The sequence below is a fragment of the Gossypium arboreum genome, chromosome 12 (assembly GCF_025698485.1).
Source record: "Gossypium arboreum isolate Shixiya-1 chromosome 12, ASM2569848v2, whole genome shotgun sequence".
Classification (NCBI taxonomy): Eukaryota; Viridiplantae; Streptophyta; class Magnoliopsida; order Malvales; family Malvaceae; genus Gossypium; species Gossypium arboreum.
In genome coordinates, this window is record NC_069081.1 from 109,767,858 (window position 1) to 109,793,481 (window position 25,624).

General features: G+C 33.7%; 4 protein-coding genes across 6 annotated transcripts; 2 read left to right on the plus strand and 2 right to left on the minus strand.

Annotated features, from left to right (window-relative positions):
* Positions 1–2,258: 2,258 nt before the first annotated feature.
* LOC108484289 (uncharacterized) lies at positions 2,259–5,793 on the minus strand. Its single transcript, XM_017788023.2, has 6 exons — positions 5,331–5,793; positions 4,472–4,614; positions 4,198–4,341; positions 3,798–3,983; positions 3,281–3,405; positions 2,259–2,836 (listed from the first exon to the last, which is right to left on the minus strand). The coding sequence occupies exons 1-6, from the start codon at positions 5,542–5,544 to the stop codon at positions 2,611–2,613; spliced, it is 1,038 nt and encodes a 345-aa protein (XP_017643512.2). The 5' UTR covers positions 5,545–5,793; the 3' UTR covers positions 2,259–2,610.
* Positions 5,794–7,346: 1,553 nt separating this feature from the next.
* LOC108486351 (inorganic pyrophosphatase TTM1) lies at positions 7,347–14,280 on the plus strand. Of its 3 annotated transcripts, none has more exons than XM_017790375.2 (12): positions 7,347–7,642; positions 8,510–8,884; positions 9,935–10,049; positions 10,253–10,448; positions 10,597–10,710; positions 10,822–10,995; positions 11,716–11,910; positions 12,457–12,579; positions 12,649–12,761; positions 12,935–13,055; positions 13,429–13,701; positions 13,810–14,280. In XM_017790375.2, exons 2-12 carry the CDS (start codon positions 8,545–8,547, stop codon positions 14,026–14,028), a joined length of 1,983 nt encoding a protein of 660 aa, XP_017645864.1. In that variant the 5' UTR covers positions 7,347–7,642; positions 8,510–8,544; the 3' UTR covers positions 14,029–14,280. The 3 variants fall into 3 exon arrangements, with proteins under 3 accessions (XP_017645864.1, XP_017645863.1, XP_017645866.1); XM_017790374.2 differs by having other exon boundaries at positions 8,515–8,884; XM_017790377.2 differs by lacking the exon at positions 7,347–7,642 and having other exon boundaries at positions 8,706–8,884; positions 9,922–10,049.
* A 95-nt stretch (positions 14,281–14,375) lies between these two features.
* Positions 14,376–17,104, minus strand: LOC108486353 (H/ACA ribonucleoprotein complex subunit 2-like protein). Its single transcript, XM_017790378.2, has 4 exons — positions 16,765–17,104; positions 16,354–16,423; positions 15,240–15,345; positions 14,376–14,782 (listed from the first exon to the last, which is right to left on the minus strand). The coding sequence occupies exons 1-4, from the start codon at positions 16,901–16,903 to the stop codon at positions 14,621–14,623; spliced, it is 477 nt and encodes a 158-aa protein (XP_017645867.1). The 5' UTR covers positions 16,904–17,104; the 3' UTR covers positions 14,376–14,620.
* Positions 17,105–23,847: 6,743 nt separating this feature from the next.
* On the plus strand, positions 23,848–25,415 carry LOC108485574 (protein STRICTOSIDINE SYNTHASE-LIKE 12-like). Its single transcript, XM_017789432.2, has 3 exons — positions 23,848–24,238; positions 24,346–24,615; positions 24,759–25,415. The coding sequence occupies exons 1-3, from the start codon at positions 23,985–23,987 to the stop codon at positions 25,231–25,233; spliced, it is 999 nt and encodes a 332-aa protein (XP_017644921.1). The 5' UTR covers positions 23,848–23,984; the 3' UTR covers positions 25,234–25,415.
* Positions 25,416–25,624: the final 209 nt, after the last annotated feature.

The following is a 25,624-nucleotide window of genomic DNA, read 5'->3' on the forward strand; positions in this document are numbered from 1 at the left end:
TCTGTCTTCCTCTAAGTTTGATAGTGCCTGTCTTTTCAAGGCTACGGCTTTTGTCTTTTGTTTCTATTGGAGGAGGAATATTTTTGTTTAAATTTTTATTTTAATGAAAATATTTAGTTATTACACTTCGGTTTTTTTTTTTTTTAAATCAAAATGGACTATATATTAAAAATCAAAATTAGATACAAAGAAAAACTATAGGTATCCATTTCAACAGGGGTTTTTACAAATACACAAAATAAGATTCCCGACCTGCTTGTTTCTAATAAGTATAACGTTTGGGAGGTAAAGACAACTTTTTGTTAGTGGCCATAGACAATGCCAATTATTGCAACACAAAATATGGGGCGGTTTGCTATGGTGATTTACATTGTGAGGATGCGAAAAGCAATTAAGATAAAGGTGATTCACACCATGAGAGTGTGAAGAGCTGCTAGGAAGATGGTGATTTGCACTGTGAAAGGTGCGGAGTTATCATACTAAAGATTTAAGGAGATTGTGGGTTGAAATTGTGGTAGAGTAAGGTTGTTTGTGTTTTTTTTTTTATCCTTTTTACCCTGATAATAAGAGAATATTTATAGGGAAATGAAGGCTAGGCGTAAGTTTCAATTAGACTTGCCTAAGAGTTGAATTTTGGATAAAAAATTTTATATTTTTGAGTTGACCTGAATTCAATTTATATAATTAAAAGTATTTTTTAAATTAAAATCTTATTATAAAAGATATAAAACAACAATTAAAAATTATGTTTTAATATTTTCTTAACTTTTAAATAATAAAATAGTTTTTTTAAATAGACTGAACCAACTTAAAAATAGGCTTAGGCTTAAAAAATATTTTAGAATTGAATCTCAACCCAATCTATGAACATCTCTAGCCTTAGCTACTTAGATTTGATAGAGTGACATGTGTCAACTTAAGACACTACTAAAATAAATATGAAGTGAAATAATTAATCTATCAAATATGATGAAGTGATGGATGCCGTTAAGAGTGTGAAATTAGATGAAGTACTTCACTTCTTTATATATATATATATATATAGTATTATCTTGAAAAATTTAGATTGACATAGATGGGAAATGAATAGGATAAGAAATCGTAAGTTTTGCTTTTAAATATCATTTTAATCGATATGAAGTAAATATAAAGAGTAGTTAAAACAAAGTGAATATTGAGTTGGGCCCCCCCAGTGAAAGAACAAAACGAAGTTCAAAGAAGAGTTTCGATGAAAACCAGTGAGTTGGAGCAATCTTTGTCCCCAAAATTGTAAGCATGATTTGTAAGCATTCTACCACCTTGTTTTTGGTTTTAATTTCTTATACAGACATCGTGGCCCCATGCATTCCGCATTGTTTCTTTGTCCTCTTCCTTGAATTTGCTAATGGTCGGGCAACCACTTTCATGCCTTTCATTTCATTCCACCCCTTTCTTCTTTATATTAATATATTTTTCATTTATACATAAAGCTTGTCGTCATCTGATAATAAACAAAAAAAAAAAAAAAAAAACCAAGTATTAAATGTTAGATTTTGGATCACATGTTTATAAATACTACCAGTTGGAGATGATTTTTGTTAGGTTAAGCTATAAGAAACTTGTCTAGTTCAAAGTTTTGTGAACAAAAAATAAACATCCCATTTAAAATCCGACCCAGCTTGATTCTACTTAATAGCAGACATCCACAGCATCTGAATATCGTTTATCGACCATGCAACCGAACCCCAGAGTAAGGTCTTTGTGCTCTCTTCATATTTACGACGCTACAACTCTTATATACTAAATTTTATTTTAAAGAAATTATTAAATTTTTAATAAAAATGTATATTATTATTTTCTTTTACAAAACTATGTGAAGAGTTGTTAAATGAAAAATAGTAGATACAATGATAAAACCACCCCCCAAACTAAAAAATGAATCCAAAATGAGAGTCAGTTGCAGATATGATTGTATGTCCGACTTAAATTTAGATTGACATTTTTTTTTCTTCTATTCAAAAGATTATACATCCATAATCATGTTCGACAAAGTGTTAAATACTTAAAAAATAAATAAATTTAAAGTTGAGGAAATATAGTTAGTTACCCAGAAGTATAAAACTAAATGGATAACACAAATTATTGGGGTTTTCCTATAAAAAAATAAAGAAAAAAAGTTGAATCTTGGATGCAGAGGGACGTCAGATCTGGACATCAGCAAATTACAGAACATGAAGTCCATAATTATGACAACAGAATGAATGCACAACCACCACAACTACTCCAACAAGCTTTGGCTCTTCATTTTCAATAAAATACATGTGTCAGACTCCCAAATCTAACACATATTCATATATAAATACCGCATATGATTATTTAAATATATGGAAAGACTTTAAAAAAGAAAAAAGAAAAAAGCATAAGAATATCCAACATTTACCCCAAATCGGGACAAAAAGGATTACTATGGAACTTTTTCATAAAGAATTGTTACTGCTGTCACTTCAGAAGTATTTCGAAGACTTGTGAAGAAACTCACGTTTATAAGAAGTTGCTAGAATGTAGATGATCAACTCGTCCATTACTGATTGAATGCCCTTTCCTTCTCACCCTAATCCCTCTTATGATATTTCACTGTGAAAACTTCGAGATTAACTTGTCGACGTGAAATATGATATCATCTATGCAAGGGCGAACACTAGGCTGAGGCTGAAGCATCCAAGTCACGAATTGGTGAAGAGCTTCAGGATACTGTAGTTTAGGTCCAGCTGGCCACTTAATCTGTGCATTTACAATGGCCAGTTGCAGGCTTCCTCCAGATTCTCCAAGTGCATACTCAAATGGGGATACCCCATACCTGCAACAAATGCCAATGAACAATATAAGTGGCTAATTTTTTTTTTATATAAAAGCAGCTAACTACGTCATCTCGAAAAGGTTGGATATGGAGTATAAAAACAATTATTTCCGAAGATAAATGAAAGCATCTGATGGAAGTACAAACCTGTAACTGCTTTAACTTGTTTTACCAAAATTATCATCAAAATACAACTTCATGATTCAACACTAATGGGCAACTTAACTTTGAAATACAAACGCCTGCTTTTCGGATTATTTAACTTTAAAATCAAATACTTAAAATATGCTCCTTAGATTTAGCCAGATTCAAATACTTTGTTTACTCTTTGTCTACTAAATTGTTTTTAGGAAGAAACGTAATTAACAAATGAAATGAAAGTACAACAACAAAAAAAAAAGTTTATTAAATGAAAGAAAACACTGTTTAAGAATTGATTCTTACATTATTGCATATAAAGTGCACCCCAATGCCCAAATATCGGTTCGCTCATCAATATCTGCATGGCTTGGGCAATCCCACAACTCAGGAGCTCGGAAAGGTGCTGCACAGTGCTCAGATGCCCATTCCTATATATGGAAAGAAAAACAACCATGATCATTGTAGAACAGGCACTAAGTTTATAGATAGAAATAAATATCATATTCAAACTTAAGCAGAAAATATAAGAATGATAACCATAAGACAATGCAGTAAAAACAAATCAAGAAAATAAGAAGAAGACTTTCAGCATGTTTTAGGATATCATAAATGCATCAAACAGATAAGCCAATTATGTACTCATACATCATTTTGTTCATGTTTAAGCATGCATATGTTTGTTGGTAGAACATTAAGCATACAGGTTTAAGGAACTAGAAGAGCTTGGGATAGTTTTCAGCAAGGATGAGAAAGAAGTTTGAAAACAGAGAATATAAGAAGACTCTTCACTACTGAAGAAAAGTAAAGAAGAAAAAAGCACCTGAAGCTGTAGTGCCTCAGAACGAGAGCGAATTTGCCTCCTTGCAGGACGAGCACTCCCGAAATCCATTAATATAGCAAGAGGCGATTCACCTTTCCTATGGGTTAAAAGAACATTACCAGGCTTGACATCATTATGTGCATATGGAGGCTCAAGACTGTGCATATGTTCAAGTCCGGCACACAGCTGCGGAAATAATTTGGCAGAGTCAAAATGCTTATAGTCAACTCGAATCAGTTATGACATTAATGAATCTGAAAAGAAAACACCATTACTAATACATAAAATGATCAAACATTAGAAAATAGAAGAATGCATTGGATCCACTGATAACAAGTGCCACATGGTTATCATTTAAACCTCTATAAGAAAATGGTTAGAAAAAGACAGTTTTACTTACCTGCCGAAATATTTGAAGAACATCCGAGGTAGAAAAGAAATCATTTTTAGCACTCATAGCTTTGAAATTGTCCAGTAATGTTCCATCCAAATGAACGGGAAATAGTAAATATGCTTCGTGATTCCATGATCCTTCTTGTGTAGGCTAGCCAATTAAATCAAATTGTTTCAGACAAATACAATTTTGCATGGGAAGTGATTTAAAGAAAGAAAATGCATCTTGGAGAATAGTTTGTTTTACACTGCTAATTAGAATGAGAGATCTGAACAATTACCTTAACAGAAATGATAGCATGATCAAGAAGGGGAAGAAGATTACGGTGACTAAACAAGGATGAAACACGGATCTCCTCCCGAACCAATTCTAACTGTTCATTATTCTGAATGAGAACTTTCTTCATTGCATAAGTTCCATCATCTGCAAATGCAACCCAAGTAAGTTCATTCCAAAACCAAATTAATTTTCCCTTTGATCTGATGAATACATAAATACCAAAATAACACGATAAAATCTGGCAGATGGCATAGCAGATGTCACCATCCTAGATAAAATCCCCCAGCAAAAATAAAAAGGTTATCAAATCCATTTAAGATGTAAATTCAGATAATAAGAGGGGAAATGCAAATAATAATAATAAATTAAATTAAATTAAATTAAATGGGAAAGAAAAGCCATCATAAAACTGAAAACAAGATGATTCCATAATATACGAATTCTAGTCAAATGCCTTAGGTTTACCAACAGAACAGAGACCAAAGATTCAGCTGATCCATAATTTTAATTATGGATCCAATTGTAATTCGATCATAAGAAAATTTTCACTTGTATACCCCTATGATCCAATTTTATGAGACCCCGTATTCGGTAAACCAGAATGGAATGAATCCGTACATTCAATCACAATAGTTGACACATTACTTGAGTTAAATTTCTACAATAAATAAATCACAAAAACCCAATCCAATGAAGAAAAGAGCAAATGCACAATTTAGAAAAACATATAATTAGAAACTCAAAGCAATCAGCTACAAAAAATAAAAAAATAAAACAAAATTAAAGAAACACCCAGATTAGTAGTAAACCAATCCAATAGAGCAACACCCAAATCATAAAATCCTTGTAAAAGAACGAACCAGATAGATGAGAAGGGTCCTTGACTTTCTTGGCTAAACCACCAGCTGAAATTGAAGAAGAATCGGAGGTGACTTCCTTAACCAGATAAACATAGGCGAAGCCACCTTCACCCAACTGCCTCACGATCTTGAACCTGATGTCATTGATCCAAATGTCTCCTCCCCCATTAGCAGCATCGTACATTGCATTAAACCCTGAAAACGTACACCCCATTGTTTTCCCCTTATGCCTTTCACTTGCACAAAAATTCCTTTTACATCTTCAGATCTCTCATATTTTTTTCTTTTTTGGGTGTGTTGGAATTGAGAAACGTAAAAATGGCGGATCTTAACAAGCTCTCTCTCTTTCTCTCTCTCTCCTCTATGCTCTGTTTTGGAACATTATTTTTAGTTAACAGATTTCAGCATTTAAAGCTTTCCATTTTTCTGTCTAACAATAACTGTTAATTTTATTATAGTTATTAACAAATTCATAATAATTTCTAGTTTTTAAATTTTAAAAAATTAAAGAATTATTTTGTTTCGAACAGTAATTATTTAGAGCGAATTGCATTAACCTCTCTAAAGTCTAAATTATGATTTTTATTCTACAGTGATTATCAATTTTAAAATATTCTAATTATATCTTTAAAGTATCCACCTTATATCAATAAGGTACTTCTTATATTGAAATTATTAATTTTATATTCAAACATTAAATCTTACGTGACATAAATTAATATGAAAATTTTAAAGAAAAAAATGTTGTAAAAATCTCGACTTTGATGTTTTCATAATTTTTATAAAATTATTGTTCACTTTCTTTCTTTCTATTTTACTTTATTTTTACCTTTTAATTTTTAAAAGTCGTGAGAAAACATTTTATTTTTTTTAAATTTTTATTTTAAATTATATTACGTAAAATTTAATATGTCATTTAATGGTAAATTAACATTTTCAATAATGAAAAGGTCTAGTTGATTTAACATTAATAATTTGAAAGTGTAATTAGAATGTTTTAAAATTTGGGAACCAATTCAAAAATGACCATAATTTAAGGGTGTTTAGTACAAACTAACTCTTCTATTTATTTTAAAGATTTTTAATGTGTTATTTTATAGTTAACTGTCATTGTATAGATTTATATAGAGGCAATATAGATAAACTATATAGGGTCCGGTTCTAAATAAAAATTAAATGGAAGTTATAAAAATAAATTAGTTAATAAGTTTAAAATGTATAAAATCACTTGGATCAAGTCGGTCAGTGAGAAGATAGGAGGTAAATTTTATTATCGAAAGGAAACAACTCAAATCACTAAAACCTTTAAATGACCGCTCAATCATAAAGAAAGTAGAGGCATAGAGACAACCAAAACATTTGCGTAGAAGTTATGAGATGTAAAAACAAACTTTTAAAAGTGAAAAGTTAAAAGTTAATTTAAGGAATATTTTCATACGTGTATTTTGTTTTGTAAAATACATACATTAATTTATATTCTCAATCTAAAATGCACATACAATTTTATCTATAATGTTTTTTACCAAATCCTATAATTTATTCTTTTTACATTGTATATGTTCCAATATTTTTAATTACAAATAAATTTATCTAAAATATTAATAAATAATAATTTAGGTATATCAAACCAATCTAATTAAAAAAAAAACTTTTCTTTAAGCTCCTTCAAACCATACCTGTCAAACTTTACCGGGTGAATTGATAAGGCATCTGTGTAATGGAATAAAAGAAGAAGAAGCATCTCTTACAGTGGGTCCATGTTTGTACGATTATGTATCCCAAGAGTAATTGAATTTTCTTTTTTCTGATTTTAAGTTAAAATAGCCTTCACAAAATTATATTAAAAATTCTAAAACAATATAGACATAATAATTCAATTATTAAAATGTATTTAAAATTAAAATTAAATTATTTAACAATTAAATTCAAACTAGAAAACATCATGTGACGTTGTCACAAATAATAAAATAAAAATTATATAACCTTAAAATCATTACTTATGACAGTCTTACCCTTCAAATTATAAGCTGAGCCTTTGAACTTAATTATTTTTTATTATGTACCAACCAAAAACAAATTTTCGTTAAACCAACCTATTTCGAAATTCTCTCTAATCCACTCTATGTTATTGTCTGAACTCTAGAAGGTGGCTAAGCAAGCAGCCTTTAGTTTGTTGCCAATGACATCCCACCAACTCAGTAGTCACAAGAATCCCTAACTCTTCTTCCGCCTTTACATAAAAAAAACCCAGTAACAGTAGTCCATATTTTTCTTGGTCTTTAAAGTTTGACCTCGAAGTCCTAACACTAAAGGTATGATCTTCAAACTATGATTCCCGGAACATAGTTTACAGTCACCACAAATTGTTTTCATGCTCATCTTGGTTTCCCTTTAGCTTCTGGGTTCTTGTTATTTGTCGAGTTTCAATTCTGGGTATTTTGGATTTGTGTTTATTTTGTTGTTTGTTGTTGAATTTGATGGTTTTGAGTCTCCTTAGGAGCTCGAAAGTTCAAGCTTTTATGGTTTGTTCGTTGTCTTTTCGACCTTGAAATTTAATTCAGACTGGTTTCTATGTGTTCAATCAAGAGCATCAAAAAGGAACTAGTGTTTATAAATCTGGGATAATTGCTTAGCTTCCTTTAGAGGGGACATGGAAAAGCATAAAAGAAAGAGGAACTAGTGTTTATAAATCTGGTGAAGGGTGTAAAGGTAAACATTTTTCTGGTTAGAAAAAAAAAAAAAAAAGAACATTTACGTATTATGAATGGGGGGAACACTGAAAGATAATGATGGTTTGATTTCTCTTCACTGATTTAAATGTTGTGATTACATGAGCTGCTGACTGCTGTATAATTTGGCACCTGGATTCGATGTTAAGCTCCTTAATTTTCACTATTCTATAACTGGTTCATGGGCATTTCAATTTGATCATGATCTGAACTTGTGTCTTCTTCATATTTTTGTTAGTCCTGTTAGATTATTATTACTTTGTAATTCCTAAAAGTTATTGAACTGCTGAATTTCCAGCGACATGCTTACCTTGCCTTTTAACTTTGGCGAGTTATAGACTTTCCTCCCTTTGTGTGTTGGAAATCATGATCCCACATCAAAAACTCCATGATTTTATTGCGATGTCATCTCTCTTGAAAATGTAAATATCTGACTGTTGCATCTTTCAGTGCAGCTGTATAAAGGAGAAGCTTCAAATCTCTTAATGGCTCAAGATACCTCTTCTGTTGCTGAATCACCTCGACGGCGCTCTGGTCTTCTGCGAGACCAGGTGCAGTTGATTAAAAGAAAAGACTGTGATCGCTATGAGATCGTTCCAATCGAAGATAAACTTTCCTTCGAGAAAGGTTTTTTCATTGTAATTCGTGCATGCCAATTATTGGCTCAAAAGAATGATGGATTGATTTTAGTTGGAGTAGCTGGGCCATCTGGAGCTGGAAAGACTGTGTTCACAGAGAAGGTGCTCAACTTTATGCCCAGTATAGCTGTCATAACCATGGACAACTACAATGATGCTAGCCGTATCATTGACGGAAACTTTGATGGTAAGAATTAGAGTCCTTAACATTTTTAAAACTTTCATGTAAGGTGATCCCATTTTTGATTAAGGTGCTTTGTTTTTATGTATGGGAACAATGGATGCCTCCCAATATTGCTTGCTGACTTTGGTGGTTGACAATTAGCAGCACAGTATGCTTTTGAAAGTTTCTATGTTAAGAGCTGCTGTTTTATCTGCTAATGCTGTTGCATTTCAGATTGAAATAAAATTTAGGAGGCAAAATTGATGGGAGATAATTATTTCTAATTATATAAAACGGAATACAAAACGTGCAGTAAAAGCAATATGTGCTTAAGCTCATTTTTGTTAGCAATAGCATTCTATAGTTTGATTCAGGATATCTTTAAGCAAAAAAATAATTATAATTAATGGGAATTTTCATTAGTTATAGCTACGTAAAACATAACTTATAGAATCCTTTCCAATGCAATGGTATATTTAGTTCTAAATATTGGGTAGTTGGAAAGCACAAGGCAAATATGGCCTTAAGATTACTTCATTTGAAATCAAGATGTTAAAATAGATGCTTGGTCATATAGAGGGGAAAATGGATTAAGAAGCATATGTTGAGATAGATGGGCAGCCAAATAAGAAATGGACGATCTTTAGAAAGTAAAACTGTAACAGTTAAGGATGAACCGATAAAATGACCACTTGGTGGATTGGTCATGTACAATCTAAACCATGAAGAGAGCTAAACATAGACCAAGAACATATTTCTTGAAGCAGCAAGGCTAGATTTGGCAGCTTGAGATCTCTTGATGTAGCCTTTGATTGGATGGAATTGAATCCTTCTTAGTTATTATTTATTTTACATACTAATTGCATTTCTTTAATTTTAGATTTTTTGATCAACATTTTAAACTGGTCCTACAGATAACTTGATTGTTTGGTATATGTAACACTAATGCCTTACTCTGTGGCACGCATTGTGCCAATGTGCGGGATCCATTTTCTTTACTAGAACAATTTTGTATTGCAATGGCTGGAGGAGGATGCATGGTGAAGCTCTGATTATTGTAGTATTATGAAACAGACCCACGGCTGACTGATTACAACACACTGCTTGAAAATATTCACGGTTTAAAAGCGGGGAAACCTGTTCAAGTTCCAATATATGACTTCAAGTCTAGCTCTCGCATAGGATACAGGTTCCCTATCTCTCTTTTATTTTTTGCTATTGCTTTAAGACATAGAAGCTCTTTTCATATAGGTTTAATGATGTCTCCACTCTCCACTTATTCTGCCTGCTAGGCAGGAAAGAAAAGAGACAAAAGAAAGGAAAGTGCATGCAAGCGGTTGGAAACAAATAATATGCATGTTCTTGATCTAGTTTTATTTATCACGATTACAGGACACTTGAAGTGCCTAGCTCCCGCATCGTGATTATTGAAGGAATATATGCCTTAAGTGACAAATTGCGGCCTTTAATAGATCTTCGTGTATCTGTCACTGGGGGTGTTCACTTTGACCTTGTCAAGAGAGTGTTACGGGACATTCAACGTGCTGGCCAAGAGCCTGAAGAAATTATCCATCAAATCTCTGAAACGGTTTCTTTATCTTACCTATTTTACTTTATAGGTGTCTGATTTAGCTGTTTTGTGAAATCGTACCTAGTTATAGCCTTAAGTGCTTTATCAAATGCCTCCAAAACAAAGAGTAGTTATAGTAGTTCTCATGTACTTCTTTTTCACATAGGTATATCCTATGTACAAGGCTTTTATTGAGCCAGATCTCGAAACAGCACATATTAAAATCATCAACAAGTTTAATCCGTTCACTGGATTTCAGAATCCTACTTATATTTTGAAGGTCAAGCTCAAACTCCTTTATTTCCATGTCGAAGTAAATGGTTCCATGTTCCTTATTGTAGTACTACTTTCTTCCCACAACGTTACCACCAAGTGTTTTCTATCATTGTAGTCTACAAGGTTGGTGACACTGGATCAAATTAAGGAAGTTGTATCTGAGGAACACAAAGAAACTATAGAGGAAACATACGACATTTATCTTCTACCCCCTGGTGAAGATCCCGAAGCATGTCAGTCATATCTGAGGATGAGGAACAGGGATGGCAAATACAATCTCATGTTTGAGGTTAGATGTTTCATTTTTAAGCCTTTTAAAATTCTTAATGAGAATATAGTGGCCTTTTCTGGGTCCATAAAAGTTTTCTTCCTTGTCAGCAATGAGATGTGCTAATCTCAATCCTTTTTGTACTTCAAACTCCACTTGGGTATAGATGCTAGGTTTAGATAGAATCATATTTTCATTGGAATCTCTCTCTTCTCATAGATCTTTACCGAATCTGAAAACAGCTGTTTTCATATATAGACATTATATGTTTATGCCCTTTTTTGTCTAAAAATTAGAATTAAACAATACATGGAAGCAAAAATATTAGATGCTGTTTTATATCACATGCAGACAAAAACAGAATTAAACAGTACATGTAAGCAAAGTATTATCTATGTTTCAAGAATTTGTGAGAGCTAGTTTGGATTTGGTTTCTTTTATAAGTTATGATGACAAAACCAAACATTTACTCAAAAATTACTTTAGATTCAATATGCTAATCTATTGGAGAATGTATAAGAATGTTCCTTTAAGATTTACTTCTATGTTCTTTCATGAGTTCTTTTGCTCATTTTATACTAAATATGATATCCAAAGTCCTCTCTAATTTAGGTTTTAATGCCATATTGGGTGTTTGATTTGTCTTAACTTTTGATATTTAGGATTCTGCTTAATATTCTTTTAGGATTAACTTAAATGTGGTAAGTTTTAGAGCTTCTGACCAACTTGCCTGGTTCTCAGGAATGGGTTACTGACAGTCCCTTCATAATATCACCAAGAATAACTTTTGAAGTTAGCGTGCGTCTTCTTGGAGGACTAATGGCTTTGGGGTATACAATTGCAGCCATCTTGAAAAGAAGTAGCCATGTCTTTTCTGATGATAAGGTGTCCGTGAAGATCGATTGGCTGGAGCAACTCAATCGCAAATACGTTCAGGTATCATATCCTTTAACATATGTGTATATCATTTGACATGGTTTATATATCAGGGTAATGTGATCTTTTGCCTCTTTTCTTATTCTGAAACATGTGTTTGGTCTTAGTTATCACAACAGTCATGTACCTAATTGGTTATGGCTTAAGATAACAGCACGATTTTTTATGGCAATGCACAATTGGTTTTCTTCATTTATCTAAAAGGAACCAACAGGAACTAGATGAGTCCTTAGCAGACGAGTCAACAAAATACCATAGCATCCTGAGCATCCAAGCACAGCTGGCTGCTGAAATAGAATAGTCAACAAGTAGCTATAACTTTGGTGAGGGATACCTCTTTTCCCTTGAAAGCCCTTATCCTAGGCGTCTACTAATCCGCAACAGAACTCAACACTACCCAATGAATTCTCAGAAGAATAACTCGATAAAGGATGGTGAACTGGCTTTGCGCTGCCTTGCTATTAACCATCTATTTGTTTCAGATGACTTATTAGGTACGTGTTGCACAACTTATAACTAACTGCAATTGTATGTTGTTTCTATAAGGTGCAAGGTCGAGATCGCCTATTTGTTAAATTCATAGCTGAGCAATTGGGTTTGGAAGGTTCATATGTTCCTCGTACTTACATTGAACAAATCCAGCTGGAGAAGCTTGTAAATGATGTTATGGTATGATTGTTCAAGTTGAACATTAAATTTTTGAGCTCTGCATGCTGCTAACTTGGGAAATATTTTTAGGCATTACCAGATGATTTGAAAACAAAGCTTAGCATTGATGATGACTTAGTTTCAAGTCCTAAAGAAGCCCTTTCCCGAGCCTCTGCTGATCGGAGAATGAAGTATCTCAGCCGGTAATTTTTATGTCAAGCTACGGTTTTTCTATCTTTTAAAAAACGTAGTGCTTTTCCACAACTTCAACAGAAAGATTAATTTAATGTGTTATTCTGTCTTATTTTTCTTTACAAAAGCACCTATTCTAATCCTGATAACAGTCACGTATGAAATTTATCTATGTGTGGACCAGTATCTCACACTCGTACGCGACCCAACGGGACAAGAATTTGCCGAAGCTGACAAAACTTGCTATTAACAGTAGAAGGTTTGATGGAAGGGCACCAGAGTCACCTACTCCAGTAGTGAATCCGGTGTGTATGTTGGCCCTGAACTGATTTCTGGAACACAAGTCTAGTTTTTCTTTATCCACTGTCAGAATCCTGACAACCTGACAACCTCTCTGGTTGCTGAAAAGTTCAAGTGAAAGAAAACAAAAGCCTGACAACCTCCCCCCGTTATCTCCTCCAAGAAAAGAAAAATAATGGATTAATTTCAATTCTTCAGAAAATTTATGAGATTTCTGTAAAAGTTAGGCTCCTGAATGAATCCTAAACCTCTTAATCAAATAAATCAATCTTGGTCCGTGGTCATAATATTTGATTACTTTTTGTTTGGATTGCTTAAAATCGATTCCTTCATAGTTTTGTTCATTACTTCGTTACTGATCATTCATTTGTGTTTTAGGGAGTTGTTACACAGCTCTCGGAGCAAATTTCAACTTTGAATGAAAGGATGGATAAGTTCACGTCAAGTATAGAAGAATTGAATTCCAAGTTCTCTACCAGGACCATTTCGGCTAGCCAACAAAATTTAGCTGTGCAGGCCGAAGCCTGCAATGGTTCTTTACCGACATCTCTTTTCGTAACTGGCTTGGGTAATGGTTCACTAACTGGTTCACTAATGCCTCATTCTTCATCTTCTTCCCAGTTGGCTAGAGAGTCCCCACTCATGGAAGAGGTAGCTTCATGTCCTAGTTCAACCCCTACATTTTGCTTCTCTAATCTGACCTTTTTTTATGTTACTTGTTCCGGTTCTTAATGATTGTCTGAGTCTTGGTTCATGCAGGTCCTAGTTATTGCAAGAGCACAACGCCAGATTATGCATCAGTTAGACAATCTGAGCAATCTAATACATGAATACCGGGGAGAAAGATGTCGCCAAGAAAGGAACGATCGATCAAACAGAGCAATTGACGTTGAGACTATTGGTGTTCCGCTTATCTTTACTCTAGCAATTGGTGGTTTAGGAGTAATTTTGTTTAGGAATCTAACATCCCAAAAGTAACATCATCACTTGGAGGTCCAAATTGCAATTTCTGGCATCATGAAAATGGTCTTATGCCCTTGTGCTTTAAGGGACCATGGAGGGCAAACACACGTACTGTAGGTTGGCATGGAAAAATTGTAAATATTGGAAAAACAAATAAAGGTGAAATTCTGAAACTAGTGTTTATCCAACATATGTCTTGTTCCTGTTATTTAATTTTTACAGTGAGTATAATCAGAGAAAATCTCTGCAATCTTCTGATGTGAGAAATTTGTACACCAATAGAGCGGATATATTTTTGTTCATGTTCGTTAACATAAATGAACAGAAGTCAACCTGTTAATGAACTATTTAACAAACAATAATTTATTCACAGGCCAAGCAGGAAACGTAATTCTGATACATTTCATGTGTTTTTTTTTTAACCATTACACATTTGAGAGAAAGGGATGAGAATTTAACTAAATAAAGACAGAGGTGGGTTAAAATGAAAGCTAAGCCAGATACATAGTTACAATGAAGTATCAACTCAGTAAAGCACATCGCCTAGAGAAGCAGAAGATAGAATCTAAACATCAAAGCTTACATATATATATGACAACACAATTTCTTAAAAGAGTGAGGATGTAAGCTCAGATATATCTGCTACTACCTGGCTATAATCGGCCTTTATCTTTTCTTGTTCTGAAGGGTCTAGTTCGCCTTTGGTTGGCTTAGTTAGCACCAGAACGCAGCACGTTGGTCTCTTGGTAGCTCCTGCAGTTGCAAGATCCTGAAATGGCAGAAGAAACTAATCAAACAGGCTCCACATGAGACAGCTGATCGCTAGTTCATTAACTCAAGCTACAAACCTAAGCATGACATTAATCCGGAATGAGCCCTTTAGTTGTGCTGTGTTGTTTAGGGTCGGAATTCTGGGATGTACAGATTGAATTGGATGTCAATGTGGACTACAACCAAGAGTCTCTGTGGACTTAGAAAAATCGAAAATAGATATACCATTGTGTTTGCTAAACCTAACAATGCAACTCTAATAAATAAAGGAATAAAATGAACTCGGATGGGCTTGACCATGTTATTGTAAAAGTGCAACGATAAATAATACAGAAGTTGGAAAATCACTAAATTAAAAATTAGGTTCTATGGGATTTGATAGTCAAGCAGGATAACAATTGAAGGATGCAAAGTCACCGAATCATACAGCAAAACAGAGGAGGTCAGAAGCTTACTTCTTTCGAAGGAACATAAACATAGGGAATGTCTGCCTCTTCACATAGAATCGGAACATGAGTTATGACATCAATAGGAGATATGTTTCCAGCTATAACACATAATCTGCATTCAGTAAAAAACAGAAGATAGAAGGAACATGATTAAGCATTTATGTGATTAACATTAGAAGTTAAACTACTTTCAGTAAATTCAAAATTTAGATTGAATCAAATAAAAGGATGCCCTTCCATTCATCAATTGGCAGCAAAACAAGTGCCATCCATGTATATATTCATGTATTGCAATTTCCTTCTCAACTATGCAGTCCTAAACTCTGAATTGCTACAGAAAATTTTCAGACAGCAACCAAAACAGATATTCTTTTCTTAAATATTCCTATAAAACATCAGTCATAACTAGGAGAATAATGATGATAATATGTAATGGACGTCGTTTACAGGCATGGTCAGATAAAAAAAAGAAGATTACGGTGTAGTTTTAAATCAAATTCCTGTTTAGAAATTTTATCAAACGAGCTTTGATCAATTAAGTGATCAAAGTATTTAGATGAAGTCAAACTTGTAAACGGATTTCCCCCCTCTCTCCATATCGTCATTTCTTAGTGATTGCTCTGCTTCTTTCGGTGTAGCATAAATGTTGAAATCAGCACTCTTCTCAACTGAAACTCAGCAATTTATAAATTTGAACACTGGCATTAAAACAGATAATGGATTATTGCTACTCAGTTATGTTGTAACTCGTTCCTTATTTTACCCAAACAGGGAGGAGAGTGTCATATATCATATATTTGGAGAATCATATACCCCATATTTCAGTCCAAATATGTGTTGGACAAATGTGCTCCACATGAGTATTTGAGTACAATGAAAAATCCAGGTGACATTAGGGCATAAGAATCCTCCACGTAAAACTTATATCGGCATATCTGAACATAAGTAAGACACTAATATTTCTCAGTCCATGAAACCTATTCTTATATCTATCCAAATAAACATCTCGGAGCATAGATCAGATTAAACATGCTTAAAAGTGGAACGAAAAGGCATTCACAGAGAATCTGAAGCAAGCAAATATAATATATTTATATATATAAAAAAAAAAAAATTTTACCCTTTATGACCACGACGAATACTTTTAACCACTTCCTTTACTCCTCTCTTCAAGCATTTGTGCTCAGCAGCTACAGCAATAAAAAGAAATACATTGGTTAAATATTTACACGCCACCAAAAAATTCCATTATTAGAGCTTTGGGTTTTCCTTATCATGGCTAAAATACCAGAAAGAGATCTAAATTATTCCGATTTCACAAGTAAGTCATTATATGTCTTCCGATTTATTCTTAATAAATTCTTACTTCAAGTGAAAGAACGTTCTATGCTAAAAGCTTATTGGGATATTAAGGTTAAAATTCGAACTTTTTTTTGTCAAATTATTGCACCATCAAAAGTAGAAATCCCCAAGAGTGATTTTGAAGAAGAAAAAAGGTTGAAAGGGAATCGATGAAAAAAAAAAAAGATACCTTTGCGGACGAGCTTGAAGGTTTTCTTACACAGCCTTTTGCCAGCGAGTGGCTTTGCAATGGGAGCAACGGCTAACATCTTCTTCTTCTCCTTCTCCTTCCGCTGCTGCGACTTCTCGGCTTCACTATCGCTCCCCATTTCTCTTTAACAATGCAAAATTAACTAAAAACACAACGAGAGTGTACACAATATAACTACTGCAACGTGAAGAATTGTTAAGTGATTGCCCGAATTAGTGTACAAGTTCCCAGGGCTTAAGCTTTATCGTTATTATTTTTTACTCTTATGCTCCACTAGGCAAGAGGCTGTTAGCTTAAGCTTTATTATTATTAGTTATTGTTATCTGGTTAAAAATATATCATATTTTAATCTATTATCTTAATCCTTTTTTCACTATCTCTCTTTCCTAGTTTTATTATTTTAATTCCATAATTTATTTTTTATTTCAGGCTTAGAATTGGGGGATTTCACCTAAATATATTAAAAACAAATTAAATATCTAAATAGGTTTGTCAGCTAGATTAAATATCAAAATGATATGTTCTTCATTTTTTTATATTATTTTTTTCGTTTAATAAAATATTAGTATTATTATTCCCGAATTAATATATAACCCTTGTATAAATACAAAAATGGCATATAGGTTATTGCTTTATCAAACAAGTCGATTGATTGTTTTACCTACCGGCCTTGATTGGTGCTTAATTTTTCCCCTATATATACCCCGAAAATCAAATGAGTAATAGACACAAAATTTAGCAGAACAGAAGTAAGAAGATAAGGAGAAGAAAGAAAAGAAAGGAAAACAAGAAGAATGATAAGATATTTTAGTTTATTTCTTTTAAATAGAATATAAAGTTTTGTTAATAATTTTATTATTTAAAAGTTATTTTGTTAGGGTATTAATTTTGTTAGCTTCTGAATGAAAAATTTTGCATTAAAAATTTTATGTAACTTTATTTGCTATTCGAAACTGTTTTGAGAATTTTGAATATTTTTTAACAGATCTAGTATTGAAGATGATGAATCAATTTTTCGTATGCATTTATTTCGATAGAGAAATTTTGACAACAATCGTGGAATATATATTTGAATGTCGTGAGATATATATGCGTGGAGACAATGGTCGCTCTTTATTGTGGGACTCGGAGCAACAAAAATGCATCGATTTAGTTATTTGTTGAGTTAGCTGATGTGGAGGCAACTGAAGATCCCACTCCATTAGGTGAAGAAGATGGAGCTCAAGAGCCGTGTATGGTGGTTCCGATATCGTACGTTGATAGCCAATTAACTATACACGAGATCGACATTGATCTTAATGCTACACCAGAGACTGATGTGGTTGGTGATGATGTATACCATAGTAGTGATCCTTCTGATCACGAAGTCGATAGTGATAGTGATCCCGATGTGGACGAGGTCCTAGATGATATTGACAGTGAAGGCATGAATGAGGATGAAAACGTTAACACATCTTCTGTCAGGAACCAGATTCATCGTATTGTGATACACAATAATCCTAGGGCACACATGTCTCGGATAGACCTCGATACGGCGCACGCAACCGAGTTCCTGGAGTATCCTAAAATACTACATGCTCACCAGATAGCCGTATATTCTGATCCTGAGAAGTTGTTCGTGGGCCAGATATTTGAAAGTAAGAAAGAGTGTGTATTTACCATTAAGCAGTATAACATGAATATATCAGTAGACTACAAAGTCGTTGTGTCTGAATCAACATTATATATTGGAGAGTGTTGGAGGTCGGCGGGACGCTACAATTGGCGAATACGAGCTGCATTTATCCAGAAGTCACAGATGTGAGAGATACTAAAATTTGTTGGGTCTCACACATGCACTTCAACAAGTATGACAGAAGATCATCGAAAACTTGATTTCAAAACTATCTGTACGTGCATCATGCTAATGGTGAAAAATATGTTGACCATTAAAGTTTTTGTACTGATTGCCGAAATGTAGGCACGATTCCAGTATCGAGTATCATACTGGAAGATATGGATAGCTAAACAGATAGTAATTGAGCAATAGTACGGAGATTTCGATGCATCATACAATAAGTTACAGAGATGGATAACTGCTATGAGGGAGTACGTGCTGGGGACTGTCATTAAGTTGTAGACACGACCTTATTACAGCCCAAATGACCAACTACAGCCGAGAATACAATCGGGAAAAAAAATTTTCCAACAGATGTTTTGGACGTTTGATCCATGCGCGTATGCATTTCCACACTGAAATCCATTTGTGCAAGTAGATAGGACATGACTATACGTTAAATATACACAAATCTTACTTCTTGTCATTCCTCAAGACGGGAACAAGAACGTGCTCCCGATTGCGTTTGCCACCATAGATAAGGAGAACATGGAGTCGTGGGAATTCTTCCTTACAAACCTGCGAATGTATGTTATTAGTAATGATAATATTTGCATCATCTCCGATAAAGGAAAATGATTAATTGCCGCCATTAGGCCTTCCGGTGTGCCATGGAGATCCATTTACTGCATCCATTACATCGCGACTAACTTCCACCTAGATTATAAAAATGCAGACTGGTAGAGACAAGTTGTAAGAATGGGTAAAGAATAACCTTATCCTTTCAATATATAACCTAATGTTTTGTGGCAAGACTGTAACTTATATTTTCTTAATACATACACAACGCACGAGCTAGAGCCACACATTTTCCGGCAAAGGATGACTCTACTTGAGAGTGACATAGAAGGTCAGACGAATACATCTTTTCGACAATGGTTGGGTACTATAGAGCCGTGGCAATGGGCTCAAAGTTTTGACAAGGTCTTTCGTTACGGTCAAATGACCACAAATTTGGTGGAGGAGATCAACGCTGTGTTGTTGAATACACGAAATCTTCCAATTTCATCTGTCTTCTAGGCTACATTTTACAAGTTGGCTACCTTGATGCCAAGAATGGGTTAGCAACAAGTCAACCAGATGGAGGCAGGACATGTGTTTGTCGAAGATGCCAGGGATGCAATGGTTGCAAACCATCGGATAGCGAGGTCGATAACTATAGAAGTACATTCATGACGTAATAAAACATTTCTCGTTACAGAGACCATCAGTCGTCGACCCGGTATACCACCTAGGTCCTATGGAGTTGATCTTCGAAATAGACGGTGTGATTGTAGGAGGTTTCAGACACTTCATTATCCTTGTGCACATGTTGTGGCAGCTTGTGCTAAAGTCTCGCTCAATGTAGAACAATTTATCGATGAAGTGTACACCTCGAACGCATATTGCATGTATGGGAGAACGAGTTCCCCATGCTTCCTGACCTATCTACTTGGGAGGTTCCTCCGATGACCTTCGAGCTTATCCTAGACAAAGGGTTACGTAGGAACCCGAAAGATCGTCTGCAATCATCTAGAATCCATAACGAAATGGACATTAGGGAGAAATTCGAAGGGAAGTTGTGTGAAGTACATAGATTAGCCGATCATAATCGGAGTAAATGCCCACTTCGAAACTACCATATTGGACAATCGTTGCGATCAGGTAGAAATTGAAATTTTGTTCATTACATGTTGAGAGGATTAAATCTAAAATTTGTCTACAATTTGTTGCAGTTAATCTAATTTGACTAACAAAGTTAGTATAAAGTTTATTTATTTAAATTGAAAAAAAAACCCATAAAATTGATAAATAAAATGGCAAAAAAGTCATTACATAAATACAAAGTTGACTATTTAAATTGAAAAAAAAAATAACAAATTAAATTGATTAATAAAATGCCAAAAAATTCAGTACATAAATACTAAGTTATTTATATTAAAACCCCCTAAAATTGATGGTTTGATGGTGTGGTTCTAGAGGTATATTTTTATGGAGCTCGACGTTCACGTTGCAGGCAATTGTGGAGATCAACGTTCTCTTCATCCGTATGTGGGGGTGTGTGAAACATAGACGAAAAATCACGTCTCAAACGTCATCGATGAACTTAAGCCAGGAGGAGTGGAGTATGGCGGTGGATACAAGCCGGGAAGAGTGGAGTATGGCGGTGGATACGGGCCGAGAGGAGTAGAGTACAGCGGTGGATATGGGTCAGAAGTAGCAGAGTATTGAGGTGGATACGAGCCGGGATAACTGGAGTAGTGAGGTGGTAGTGGGCTAAAGATATCAAACTCTAAATGATATCCATGGCCTGAGGAGCCTAGGAAATAGTAATCGCTCCCAAAACCTAGATGATAAAAACTATCCCAGAGTGTAGTTTCGGCTCCGGCTTCGACTATGGTGCATGATGCGGATCTAGAAGGGGTTGCCCAATTCGTGTCATATACGGGGGGACTACCATCGACCGCCAACAAACAAAATTGGTTTCCCTATCTCACAGTACCACTGTATGTACTCTAATGTGGGCTGCAAATCCAAAGCACAATCCATCTGAGGTACTCTCCCCAACCGGTTGTTCCACATCGTAATATATTCTTCATGCACTTCTCCGCAATCATTTCCATGCTTCCCCTTCCTGTTCATCCCATGGATCTCCCCCAATCGTACTGGCAATGTCGGGATATATTGTATGCAACCGAATTGCCTGAGTACTTGATCGCCATAAAAACAGGCTTTTCAAGTACTTAACTATTATTTAATAACTGAAAATGGGAGAATTTATAATTTCGATATACCACTCCACTATCTGAAAATTGATAATGGGTGCGCCTGTCAGATAGGCGCGACTTAAAAAAAAAAACAATTTTGGTATTTAATTCAGCTGACAACCTATTTGGGTATTTATTTATTTTTAATATATTTAGGTAAAAAACCCTTAGAATTGTCATAATCTCTCATCAACTTTTAAATTATAGAATAAACATATATCAACTCGCTCAAACTCACGTCTTTCATTAATGTCAATTAAGCTAAAACTCCATCAATAATTATTTATTTTAGTAGGAAAAGGTAAGTGATTAAAGCATAGTATTTCTATTTGGAAAAAGAAAAATTTTGTATTTGCATCTTAGGATTTAGAAATCGAATTTTGCTGTTGTATCTTAAGTAATTTTAATATAAACTTTGATTTTATAAAACAATTAACTAATAATGTAGAGGAAAAAATATCTTCATCTAGTTTTTAAATTTTTGAAAATAAATTTGTTTATTTTTGTAAAAATAAATAAAAAATTTAAATGGAATTTTAGAGAATTTAGTAATTTAAGTTTTAATCCAAAATTCAACTAAAGTGACAGCTCCTCAAAATTATTCAATTTTTTTTATATAATATTAAGGACAAAGGACGGGGTAACATGGTTTGAACACAAGTTAAGCGGGTATTTGATAATAACTTTAATCATCGCTCTGTTTTTAAGTCAAGACTCAAAATCTTTTATTCAATTTACATGATGTCACAGCTAGAGGTATTCATAGGCCGGATCGAGCCCATGTAAGGTGTTTAAACTAAGTTTTCAAGCTCAAGCCCGATCGGGCTCAAGAATGAGCTTATTTTTGCCCAAGCCCGACTCAATTTAAGAAAGATAAACTCAAGCTCGACCAAATCATATTTGACTTTTTATAGTTTTGTTTTTTATTTTAAATAAGATTTAAAAAATATAATGCACTAAATGCACAAAAATTCTAATATAAAAGTTTTCTAACACATTAAAAAAGTATTTATATAAAAAACACTACCATAAATATAATAAATATTTTATTATATTAAAAAACACAAATAAATATAACAAATATCTTATTGTATTAAATCTAATTTTAAAATTTTATATTTTGAATTGAGTTATTTAGTTGAGTAAAATATTTTAGGTTTTGGGTAGTGAGTTTAATTATTTTTGGGTTATAGATTTAATATAAATATATAACTATTATTTAATATATATAATTAATATAATTAATTTTTATAACATAAAATATTCAAGCCAGGACAGGTGAGGCTCGAACAAAAAAAGTCTTACCCTAGGCCAGACCCATATAGAGAACTGGCTTTAAATTTTACCCAATCACAATTTTTAGGCATCGTATTTTTTGTCCAAACCCTCCCATTTGTCAGGCGGGTCTTCAGGTCTGGGCAAATGGCCTGACTCATGAGCAAGTCTAGTCACAACAAAATAAAAAGTTTTAATTCTGCTATCAGTCCTTATATTTTACGAAAGTTGTGGATTTAGTCCTTTTATTTTAATTTGGTCATTTTAATTACTATATTTTTTGAATTTTAAAATTTTAGTACTTACCAAATTATACCTATTAAATTCATTAAGGTAGTGTTTGAGAACTAAGATTTCAAAAATAGTGTAAATTGAGTAGTAACAATTTAAAATGTAACATTCATGATCATTTCTCAAATTCATGGATTTACAAAAAGCCTATTTAGTAATCAATTTGGTCCTTAAAATATTTTTAGATTTGATAAATCTATTTTTTTGTACCTTCTAATATATATTAGATTGAATCTCAACAAATTTGAGTATAATATATGCATTTCATTCTTACCATTTACATAATAATTGAAATTTAAGTCCAAATTTACAAATAGAGCATAAGATTATTATTTCCAAAATCTAATGCAATAAACATATTATCACATTTCTAATATTGTAACAACTTCTTCTTTCTGCATATTAATTAATTACTAAAAATTCAATTAATGTATTAATGATTATCATTTGTTGATACTGAAATTTTAAAATTAAAAAAATATAAAGACTTAAAATGACCCAATTGAAGAATATGAACTAAAATTTTAACTTTAGAAAAATTTAAAAATTTCCATCCAAATGTAATAAAAATTTTAAATCTAAATCATTTTATATCGACAACAATAGAGTTAAAAGAATTAATCCGTAGATCTAAAACAACTTTTTAAGAACACTGCAGTATAAATATGGAAGTTAATGAAATAAATGCTTTCTGTTAATGGCAATGGAATACAGACAACAAAACTTCATTCTTCACATACTTTTTCTCTGGAAAGCTTGGGAGTTTCCATATTTCCTGCCTTACTTTTCTTCATAATTCACATTTCACGCCATACAGCATAATAATAATTTGTGTTCCATTTCATGTTTTCTCCTATATTTGGTTCTTAAAGATCATTCCGTTACATCTCACTCATTTCCATGTCTGACGTATGTGTTCTATCTCACTATTAAAGAATCCGATGACCCTAAGTTCTCGCTTTATATATGCCATACAAGTGTAGATTACTTTGCTTATTCTTTTATTGAAGATGGCTTGCATTATTAGCCTTACAAAACTAATAAACATAGTTCCCATTTTCATCTTTGTCTCATGTTTTCCTCCATTGATGCTTTCTCAATCATTCAGATCACTTCAATTGCCGCCGAAAGCCACCGGTCCAGAATCCATCGCCTTCGAGTTCGGAACCAGTCGATTCTATGTTGGTGTGGCTGATGGTAGAATTCTACAATACAACGGACCAAGGGTTGGATTTCGAGACTTTGGATTCACCGGTCCAAATAGGTGATTCTTTAACCAACAGTCCACTGGTTGCAAGACATAAAATCATAAAACTGAATATAGCTTGAATATATTATTGCTTGAATTTTCACCCACAAACTCTAATACAGGTCTAAACGGATGTGTGATGGCACTAGTGATCCAAATTTGGGGCCAATATGTGGAAGGCCATTGGGTTTAGCATTTCATTACTCCTTAAATAAGTTATATATTTGCGATGCCTATTTTGGGCTCATGGTGCTAGGTTCTTCCGGAAAGCAAGCGACCCAAGTTTCTGCGGCTGCAGACGGAGAGCCTTACCGTTTATGTGATGCTTTAGACGTCCACCAACCATCTGGAAATGTTATTTTCGCAGATTCCAGCGCCAACTATGACTTAAGGTTCTTTCTTATCACCTAGGCTAAATCCTTAGTAGTCTGAAGATCAACGACAAAGAGACCGTAACATTGCATTAATAGCAACTATTTAAATCTTTTGACCCACTTAGCTTCATTCACATACAAAGCTTAATTACATGTTGCAGAAATATCTCGAAAGCAGTGAACGCTAATGATTCAACAGGGAGATTGTTGATGTACAACCCTGACACGGACCGAGTGACAGTGTTAATAAAGAACCTTTCAGGGCCAGCAGGGGTAGCAGTTAGCCAAGATGGAGCCTATGTCCTAGTTTCCAACTTCATTAACAATAGTACTATACGGTATTGGCTTCGAGGTCCTGGAGCCAACACTTATGACGTCATAAATTTGCAGGAAAGGCCAGATAACATCAAGAGAACAGCGTTTGGAGACTTTTGGAGGGCGGCGGCGCTGGTGAAACAACCGACGCGATCACTGGTGCCGATCGGGCAGAGGATCAATGAGTTTGGCAGGGTTCTTCGAACTGTGAATTTCGAAGCATGGTATGGCAATCAATTAATTAGCGAAGTTCAGGAATTCGGTGGTGAACTATATTTGGGATCATTATCTGCGCCTTTTGTTGGCGTTTTTAGGTTTTGATGTTTGTAGTTTTCGATTACCATCGAGGGTAAATTATAAGAATAATCATACAATAATTTTATTTTAATTATCCATCTATTAATTTCATCAATTTAATCAATCTCTTTTGTAATTTTAAATATTAATTTAATAACGAAAAATTAATGAAATTTTAAAACTTTATTTATTTGTATAATAATAAATTTAACCATCCAATTATTACATGTTAATCTTGTATCCTGTCATGCACTATTGTTTGATCTATTTAAACGTTTTCATGGCTTCCTTCAATCACTTTTAACTTATTTCTTCAGGTCTTCACTCGCAATGAAAAAAGTTCAAGCTCATTATCTCTTCAACTCGGTGACATTGAAGACTAAATACCAATAGAGCATGATGACAGCGACATGTA

Excerpts from the sequence above, each read along its gene's own strand:
- LOC108486351 (XM_017790375.2), top strand. The coding sequence starts at position 8,545 with ATGGCTCAAGATACCTCTTCTGTTGCTGAATCACCTCGACGGCGCTCT. Across the intron at positions 8,885-9,934 it reads CATTGACGGAAACTTTGATG|ACCCACGGCTGACTGATTAC; the intron begins GTAAGAATTAGA and ends ATTATGAAACAG. Across the intron at positions 10,996-11,715 it reads AATACAATCTCATGTTTGAG|GAATGGGTTACTGACAGTCC; the intron begins GTTAGATGTTTC and ends CCTGGTTCTCAG.
- LOC108486353 (XM_017790378.2), bottom strand. The coding sequence starts at position 16,903 with ATGGGGAGCGATAGTGAAGCCGAGAAGTCGCAGCAGCGGAAGGAGAAG. Across the intron at positions 16,424-16,764 it reads CTTCAAGCTCGTCCGCAAAG|CTGCTGAGCACAAATGCTTG; the intron begins GTATCTTTTTTT and ends TTATTGCTGTAG. Across the intron at positions 14,783-15,239 it reads TTTATGTTCCTTCGAAAGAA|GATCTTGCAACTGCAGGAGC; the intron begins GTAAGCTTCTGA and ends CTGCCATTTCAG.
- LOC108484289 (XM_017788023.2), bottom strand. The coding sequence starts at position 5,544 with ATGGGGTGTACGTTTTCAGGGTTTAATGCAATGTACGATGCTGCTAAT. Across the intron at positions 3,984-4,197 it reads TTCTTCAAATATTTCGGCAG|CTGTGTGCCGGACTTGAACA; the intron begins GTAAGTAAAACT and ends TTATTTCCGCAG. Across the intron at positions 2,837-3,280 it reads TGCACTTTATATGCAATAAT|GTATGGGGTATCCCCATTTG; the intron begins GTAAGAATCAAT and ends CATTTGTTGCAG.
- LOC108485574 (XM_017789432.2), top strand. The coding sequence starts at position 23,985 with ATGGCTTGCATTATTAGCCTTACAAAACTAATAAACATAGTTCCCATT. Across the intron at positions 24,239-24,345 it reads GGATTCACCGGTCCAAATAG|GTCTAAACGGATGTGTGATG; the intron begins GTGATTCTTTAA and ends ACTCTAATACAG. Across the intron at positions 24,616-24,758 it reads AGCGCCAACTATGACTTAAG|AAATATCTCGAAAGCAGTGA; the intron begins GTTCTTTCTTAT and ends TACATGTTGCAG.